Below are 9,007 nucleotides of genomic sequence, written 5' to 3' on the forward strand. Positions count from 1 at the left end.
CTCGTTGGGGTCTACTGACTGGCAGGGTAGAGGCTCACGGACTTGCGTCCATATCTTTAGTTGTTTGAAGTCAATTAAGGGTTCAAAGTGATTAAGCAGGTCTTTTCCAATGAGGAGTGGATACGTGTTGAATGGTGAAACGTATACTGGGTGAACAAGGTCCATTGGTCCCATAGTTAGGTGAATTGGGGCCATATGTTTTAGTTGTAGGCCCGTGTGGGAATATGCTTGAAGGTTCAGCTCGCACCTTTGAAGTTTGAGGGTGCTATTGGACCTCTTTGTTCTTTCTTGGACTTCTTCAAGGAGTTCAGTTGACATTAGAGTGATGTCGGCTCCCGTGTCCAGGAGGGCTTCGACTTTGATGTGGCATTCAATGATGATGGAGAGGTAAAACTTTCTTGCTATACCTTTCTCAATGAGGTCGCCCAGAAGTTGAGGGACTGGAGTTTGGGATGAGACAGGTAGGATGTCAGGACTGATCTGGTGTTTGTCGGAGGAGTGGCAGATGACCAAGACAGCACTTTCATGAACTTGAGTGGTTTCGTCAGCAGGTGTTTGTTAGACGCTGTTGTGATCTGACGCATCAGGTGTTGGGTCAGTTTCTGACTGTTTTGCGGGTTGTTCAGGTAGGATTTCTTGTCCGTCTGAAGTTATGGTGGTTACGGTCTTCTCTTCCGGCTGCTAGTCAGGCTGACTCTGGTTTCTCTTTCTTTTCCCACTTCTGATCCTCCTCATTTCGGTGGAAGAACTCTTTCATCATCATTTTCATCAGCTCTTGTGAGTCGAAACATGGTGATGTCTTTTGTTCTTGTGTGGATTCAGTTTGAGCTTGGTCAGCTTGGAATCTTTGCGAATTCCTTCGTTGATTCCTTGGACTGGTTGCTCCCGGGTGTGTTTGTCGTTTTCCTTTGGAGGTTCCGTTGGATTCCCACGAGACTTTTCCTCTTGAGTTTCCAAATGAGTTTGGCTGATTCCACGATCTGTCCCATTGATTCTCACGAGGTCTGGATTGGTCCCAAGATTTTTCCCAGTGACGTCCAGGTGAGTGTTGTCGTCCACGCGGTCCATCCCAGCGGTTGTTCCTCTGTTTAGGTCGGGTACCAGCATGGGAGTCTCATTCTCTGTTGGACGAGGATGTGTTCCATTCTTTGTGTGGTTGCTTAACATGGTTTTGATGTTGGGCACCCTCTAGAGCCAGACCTTGACTTTGAGTGTTGAAGTCAAGAACTGTTGGGGTTTGGCGTCCTTTTCTGAGGCCATCTTTTGTTTGCCGTAGGCTTTCTGCACCAAGTCTCGCAACTGTTGAGCAGTCATTGTTCGCGGACATGCGAGAACGCCAAGATGGTGGCTTACTCCAGGATGAAGGTTTCTCAGGAAGAGAGTTTTGAAGTTTAGATCATCTTCCATGTTTGGTTCGTTGCGAGTTCCGAAGTATGCTCGTCTGAGTCAGCTGTAGTAGGCTTGAGGAGATTCATGACGTCCTTGTCTCATCTCCAGGGCAGCCACTAGTCCTTGTTCTGACTCAGGGTCAGTGAAATCTTTAATGAGGGCTTCTCGGAGCAGGCGGTAATCAGTCTTTGTGTGAGCAGGCTGCCGGTCCAGGAAACTGCGCACTTCAGGGCTGGCCGTTGTTCGGAGCAAATAGAGTCTATCTTTGTCAGTGACATTGGGTCTCATTTCCAGATGGAAATCGACGTCTTGCAGATAAGCTTGGACATCCTGGCTACCTGCCACACTTGGGGTGAATTTGTCAATGTTTCTAGCGAGCTTGTCGAGGTCTTTGAGGTTCAAGCCATGTGATGATCTGTGGCTGGCTGGAGCAAGTTCTTTTAGCTTTGTCATGAGGTAAAGTTCTTCACAGGGAGTTGGTGAATGTTTCAGCACTGCCCCCTCCGCCTTTTGCTCATGTGTCAGTCCAGGAACAGGTGACCCGGTCCTGCTTGGCAGGGGTGAGACTGGTGCCCGTCGGGTCCTTGCAGGCTCAGGGCGCAGCTCGTAGGCATGTCTGAGTTCCTCTCTGATGCTGTCGGACTTCTCTTTGACGTAGTCCAGCTGTTGTGTTGACTGATCTCATTTCTTGACTCATCCAGGTGAGTTTCAAGGGCTTTAATTTGGCCGTTCTTGTCTTTAAAGTCAGCCTTTGCCTTTTCCAGGAGCTGTTCTGCATATTGTAGCTTGTTGGAGAGATCAGCGTAGTCAGCCTTGCCTTGTTCCATTTCTTGGGTAATAGCTACTAAGGTCTCTTTTAGCCTAGCCTTGTTCCACTTCATCAGGCCCTTCCTGTCGTTCCTGAGCCTCCAGTTCTAGCTGCTCGACGCGTCGTTGTGCGCATTGTTAGCTCCTGCTGGAGATGGGCGGCATGCCTGTCGCTCAGCTTGAGGGTAGCGATGAGTGTGTGGCTTAAGGAGCCGGTGATCTTTGCTAATTCTTTGTGACTGTAGCTCTGACTTGGGTCTTGTCTCATGAGGTTGGTTATGTTGTCATCCAGCTGGTCCTGTGTCTGATGCTTCAGTGTTTCAGCAGCCTTAGGTAGGAGGCTGTCTGTTGCAACACTTAGCCAGGTCTCGAGGTCTTCCCAGTGGCCAATAGAGTCTTTTGTGCGAGACATGTTTTGGCACGGTGAGGGAGATCTAGAACTTAGACTGACACAGACCTTGAAGAAGACAAATAAAACAAAACAAAAAACAAACAAGGCAAAACAGGGGTGTAAGTGTGCAATGTCACGAGGTAACAAGGATCTAGGCAGAGTTTTAACTTTAAAATTACAACGCAAGACAATTATTCTTTATAAATTAAACAAGAATTTATTGGCTATTCTAAATTACATTAAAGGGATAGTTCACCCAAAAATGAAAATGTGATGTTTATCTGCTTACCCCCAGGGCATCCAAGATGTAGGTGAATTTGTTTCTTCCGTAGAACACATTTGATGATTTTTAAATACAACCGTTGCAGTCTATCAGTCGTATAATGGATGGCAATGGTAACAAAGTCTATGAGTATAAAAAAACATGCACAGACAAATCCAAATTAAATCCCGACATGAGTGGGTGCGTGAGAGAGGAGGGGCGCTGAAATAGCCAGGGCTGGCGGCGTGTGATGGGGTACACCTGAACCGAATGGAGCCTCATCACCGCCGCTGTTTAAATGCCGAGCGTGCCTCTCCGCGGGAGACCGGTCTCTTCCCCATGCAAGCACGCTGGTGTCCCCGTGGGTCCAGGAGGGGTGCGTAGAGGAACTCCCGTGCCGCCAGAGTCGTGAGCTGCCGGACCCGCAGTCCGGACGAGAACCGCACCCGTTACACGGCCGTCGGGCAAGGATGCTGGGCCATCTAGTCCCTTCAAGCGCCATGGGCAGAGAGAAGGACGAAGCTGCTGATAGAAGCCGCTGCCCCTCGCGCCCCGGACCGGAGAGGGGAGCGCGTGTGGCCGCCGGACCACTGCCCTTCCCTTCACGAACCCCGCAGCACGACGAGGACACCAGATCCCCTGTTTATTTTGGACACTTGATTCCCTTTTTTCTGGAAACTTTGTTTATTTTCTGTTAATAAACCTGTGTCTGTCAATTGCTCCTCCCGCGACAACACACCCATTAACGTAAACTACGCCAGAGCGCGTACACATCTCACGCACTGGAAGCCGTGCGCGCACCCAAAGCAGTTGGACATAGTGGTGTATTAGAGGTAAAAAATGATATAAATACTGTTCGGTTTCTGGCACAAACCGATCGTTTCGTGTGTTGGGACATCAATGTGTCGTCACGAGCCACAGGGTTTAGAATGGATTTGTCTGTGCATGCTTTTTTTACTCTCATAGACTTTGTTACCATTGCCATCCATTATAAGACTGATGGACTCCAACGGTTGGACTTAAAAATCATCAAATGTGTTCTACTGAAGAAACAAAGTCACCTACATCTTGGATGCCCTGGGGGTAAAGCAGATAAACATCCAATTTTCATTTTTGGGTGAACTATCCCTTTAACCTAAGCTAAAACACACATACACACAAAGGTTCAGGGAAATTATGTTAACGGAGTTCTGAGGAAAGCCCAAAGTTTTAGCAAGGTATTCACTACAGTTCTTGCACTTGCAACCTGCGAAAATTCATAAAGCAGAGACTTGGCTTATGTTTACTGCTTAAAATTAGCTCGGCACCAGTTCAGCAGATAGAAGATTTTGTTAGTTTACTTGCGTTTGGGTGACGTTTCCTTGTTTGGCTGCTTGAGGGAATCCCGGCTTTTGATTGGTTACTGGTCGGGCGTCTGGATGATGAGGTTTCTGGGAATTCCCTTCGGAGATTGGTTGGTTTCTTGATGGTGCAGAGGCTTGAGCAGTTCTTCTGAAAAGTTTGAGTTTGCAAGACTTTAGGCTTTTGAAGATCTCTGGCAATCACGAAGCTTCAACTGAAGTGTTTGAGTTTTGGATGACCGATCACTTTGATGGTAAGCATGTGAGCACAGGTTGGAGTGCTATTAACACGGCGAAAGGCAAAGAAGCAAGCGAGCGCGCTGAGTCTGTCTTGCATTGAGTTTTTGATCTGCGGCATAAGTCCATCCCCCAGATCGTTGTTCCAATCAGACATTACTTGCAAGGCTTAGCCACGCCCCGCACTGTTCCCTGATTAGGCATGGGTCACATGTTTCCCGTGGGGAGTATTTCTGCAAGCTTTAATAACTTCTTATAAACAATATTATCACAAGAAAATTATGCCGGATACCAATTTTTCATTCACGCCAATGTTCGGCGAATAAAGCAAGCTTTCATTCAACATTAAGCTTAACATATCAATAGCTTTATCTGCTAAAAGGGGTTAAACACATTGATTAAAGTTGCAAGGTTACATTTTAACACCTCAAGCATATATAATGCATACAACATATTATTTGTGATATAGCTGCCCTTTTATACTTAAATGATTGTCTTTTGAATTGTCTGTGTAAGTTCTGTTTCTTTGTCTGTGACAGGAGCACCGCGCTTTTCTGGAAAGTAGTAAAGGATGCGTCCCTTTTGGAATGCAGGGAGAAAGAGGGGAATTGTCCTGAGGTCATGACACTGTCACGGGTGGAGATCTGCCATTCTTCTCGCTCGGACACTATTAATCTGTCGCTTTCTGTTTATCGGACTATCAATTTATGTGTTAAACGGTCATGGGGTCCAGGAGTGTCTGTCGCTGGAACATTTCCAGATACCAGGTTCTTTGTTCTGTTGGTTATTAGATAGTTTATTTATGCTGAAGCCAGTCACGAGACAACCCTGACATTCTGTTGCTTAAATTAGTCCAGATGCAGGGGTCAGTTATTGCGGTCTTAGTGATTTTCTTTGAGTCTCTTGAGAAGATAAGCCGAAGGCGACAGGAACTGCTGAGACACTGAGCTGACCCTGTATGTAGTTTCATGACCGCAGATGGCTGGGGAGGAGAACCTTTAGTTTTTCCGGTGGAATGCAGAGATTCAATGTTCGTTTGTGTCTGCTCACAGATTTAATGGTTTCTGTTTTTGAATACAGAAATCCTACAGTATGCTACAAAGTCAGCGCTGTACTACAGTAAAGTTCAAATTAAATATATAAATTTAAACATAACTTTGTGCTCAGCCAAAACGATATGACCAGGAACAAATAATAGATTCATGAGACCACGAATGCCTGTTAAATATAGCCAACCCAAAATTGTAGGCCTATCTCATGTTTAATCACTACAGAGACATCAGAGCCAGCGGCAAATGTCAGAAGGACTAGCCGAGCTAAGGCTGCTCTCGGCGGATACATGAGCACTGAGCGCCTGGTGATCGCCTGAAACTCCGAAATTGGCATAGCAAATTTTCAAATAGGCGCTATCTTTATAAATAAACTGCAGATTTGAGTTTTAAACAATTACATTCTCACCTGAAAAACTCTTAAAACTACATTTCATGACACAATAACAGTAATGTTTAGAAAATTACGTGGGTAAGTCCTCAAGAACAGACAAGAACGCATATTGAGAAACGGCTAGCCTATTGTCTGTGTGAAAATATAAAATTCTGAAATACATGGTTATATTTTTTTGTGTTTGCGCACTCTGATGTAAATAAGCCCAACACTCATGGACAGCAAAGCTGAACGAGTGAAGGACGCTTTATCCCCTTGTATCACGCAAAGGGGAACGATTCTAGTCAACCAATCAACTTTGTGCGGTGAGTTTAGCTCCACCCTTTTGGTACCCTTTGTTGTCCTAGGTACCCCAACGGAAGGGTACCAAAAAAGTGGTACAGTACGGTTCGCTATTTTGGTACCATTCACAACTTCTGACAGTGGAAACGGAAATAATTGCAAACCGTACCGCTCAATGGAAACGAGCCATTATTATACATTATTGCTACTGGTATGGTTACCTACTGTAATAAAGGCATTGGACTTGCAGTTTTATAATCCTTGAGAAGTAGTTTATTAAAAATATGCAATCCAATATCCGAAAGAGTAGTCATACAATATGTCATGGTCAAAATCCAAATAGTCAGATTCAGGGTTATTTTAGTTAAATACAGAGTTCTGACATGAAACTCTAGATGGCGCAGTCCGATAGGTCTAGCTCAATCTGACCTGGCGACATCATTGTCGCATGGCAGCTGATTGGTTCTCTTCTGTATCGGTAGCCCATGAACTTACTGCTTAATATTCAAATAACCACTTTGACAGAGCAGTCCTAGACAGAAAAGCTTTTATCACATTTTAAAATAGTTTTAATATTAATGCGTTTGAATTTAATCTGCATAAGAACACATAGAATTACAGTGTCAACCTTTCTGAATGTTGTTATTATGGTGTTATATGCATTTTCTGATAGGACTCTTCCACAGATATGCAAAGGTGGCGCTTGGCTTAAAAAGAACCACTGGCAGACAGTATAAGTAAAAACAGTATTTAGTTCATGGGACGTCTTTACATTAGATCAAGTCTGAAATATTGTTCCAGTTCCATCTTGCAGTATTTTATCACAGATGAAAGGTCAAGGTTTAGCTGTTCGCTCCTGCTTGTTATGTGGCAGCAAAAAGCATATTTCTCCAACGATTCTGTGTTTCTGATAAAAAAAAATATTTTTTTTTTTCACCAGCAAAGTAGTATATATTTTGAAGAGATCTTAAAAGCTTAGGACAGTTACTAGTGGAGCTAAAATGCAACAAGTAGATGTGTGATTATTTATATGCCATATGTTCATACAGACGATAAATCAATAATATCATGGAGGTTGGACGCCACCTTGCTTTGCCTTTTGTGAGCTTGTAATGTCAGTTGGAGAAACAGTGAACCCTGGAGGCTAAAGGGTAATACAACACACATATACAAGGGCCCTTTGCCAGCATCCCCCCTTTAGCGTTTAGATTAATATGGTCCACTTTCTATCAGCACACTCGCTGTTAATGCAATCTGCACTGCTTTCCCAAAGCAATTAACGGAATGGATGCACTGCTGTTGTTTTATCAAAAACAAGTTGCATCCTGAAGCACATCTCAGCTGTTGATTTATTCATTTGTGTTTCACTTTAAAAGCTTGGGCCAATCTCTTTTTTTTATACAGATTGAGCCGAGGATGCGTGAAGCCCAGCAGGCAGAGGTGCTTAGAGATATGAGCTGTAACGTAATGTCACACAGGGGAGAAATAGAAAATGATGATTTGGCAAGAAGTGCCTGGCATCTTTATACAAGAAGGTGAAGCAAGACTGATAGTAGTGCAGTGATGATGAGGAATGTCTGTGGACTCAAATTGTTTTGTTGATTGACGCAAACTCCAGGGGTTGACATGAGAAAGGGTGCTAGCTGTTTGTGTCTTTATGCGTGCTGAGACTGACAAAGAATGAAGGAAGTGCTTCAATGAAAAGAAAGCAAAGGCACGGTTAAGAAGAAAGAAGCATGGCGCTATATATATATATATATTGTATTATTCATGTATTTATTTGATTTGGGATTTAAAATTTCACTTTATTTTTGTTATTTGGCATAAAAGATTTTTCATCAAGAAATTGCCCGAGAAATAACAAAAGGGCACTTTTTTTATTTATAATTTGCCTTAAATCTCATTTTTGTTTTTAAAAAAATGGTGAGAAAACCATGTCATGAAACCAGTATCGTGAATCGTATCGCATCATGATTTCAGTGAATTATTACATCCCCACTGCATGCTTTCACTGAGAAAAAGCAGCATAAATTTTCATCAAAACAACTTATTTAGCATTCAACAAAAATATGAAAATTACACGGGCTTGGAACAACATGACTGTGAATAAATGCTGATTGAATTTTCATTTTTGGGTGAAGTATTGCTTGAACTTCTAGCAGCAACACTTTACATGACTAAACTTCTCAGCTTAGTTTATTAATTTATCTTCTGTTTGTTTTGCAGAGATCCCAACAAACCAGTGCCTCAGGATACCAAGTTCATTCATACTAAAGCCAATCGTTTCGAAGAGGTAGCCTGGTCCAAATACAATCCACAAGACCAGCTGTACCTGCACATCGGCCTCAAGCCACGAGTCCGTGATCACTACCGCGCCACTAAAGTGGCGTTCTGGAAGCACCTGGTACCTCATCTGTACAACCTACACGATATGTTCCACTACACCTCCACCACCACCAAAGTGCCACCACCCGAGACGACTCAGAACTCCCTGTCCACCAAACGTCCCAACGGCAAAGCCTGGCCGTTCAACACCAAGCGGCCTCCGATGTCTCCGGCCTACAACAGCGAGAGTGGGAAGGAGCAATGGAATGGAGAAGAGGAACCAGGCCCTCTGGTGGTGGAGAACCCACGGGATTACTCCACCGAGCTGAGCGTAACCATCGCAGTGGGAGCTTCACTGTTGTTCCTCAATGTTCTGGCATTTGCTGCTCTGTACTACCGCAAGGATAAGCGCCGGCAAGAACAGCACCCGCAACCCAGCCCACCACGAGCCACCACCACCAATGACGTGAACCGGCACGCCCCTGAAGAAGAGATCATGTCCCTGCAGGTGAACCAGACGCACCACGAGTG

The 9,007-nt window shown here is 44.4% G+C and overlaps 1 protein-coding gene across 1 annotated transcript in view; it reads left to right on the forward strand.

Annotated features, from left to right (window-relative positions):
* LOC107554648 (neuroligin-3-like) overlaps positions 1–9,007 on the forward strand; it is a 196,718-nt gene that overhangs the window by 183,965 nt on the left and 3,746 nt on the right. The window contains exon 5 of the mRNA XM_016237232.1: positions 8,378–9,004. Coding sequence (XP_016092718.1) covers positions 8,378–9,004 — 627 coding nt within the window. The remainder of the gene's footprint in view (positions 1–8,377; positions 9,005–9,007) is intronic.

This window comes from Sinocyclocheilus grahami, unplaced genomic scaffold, assembly GCF_001515645.1.
Source record: "Sinocyclocheilus grahami isolate Dianchi unplaced genomic scaffold, SAMN03320097.WGS_v1.1 scaffold509.1, whole genome shotgun sequence".
In the NCBI taxonomy this organism is placed as follows: domain Eukaryota; kingdom Metazoa; phylum Chordata; class Actinopteri; order Cypriniformes; family Cyprinidae; genus Sinocyclocheilus; species Sinocyclocheilus grahami.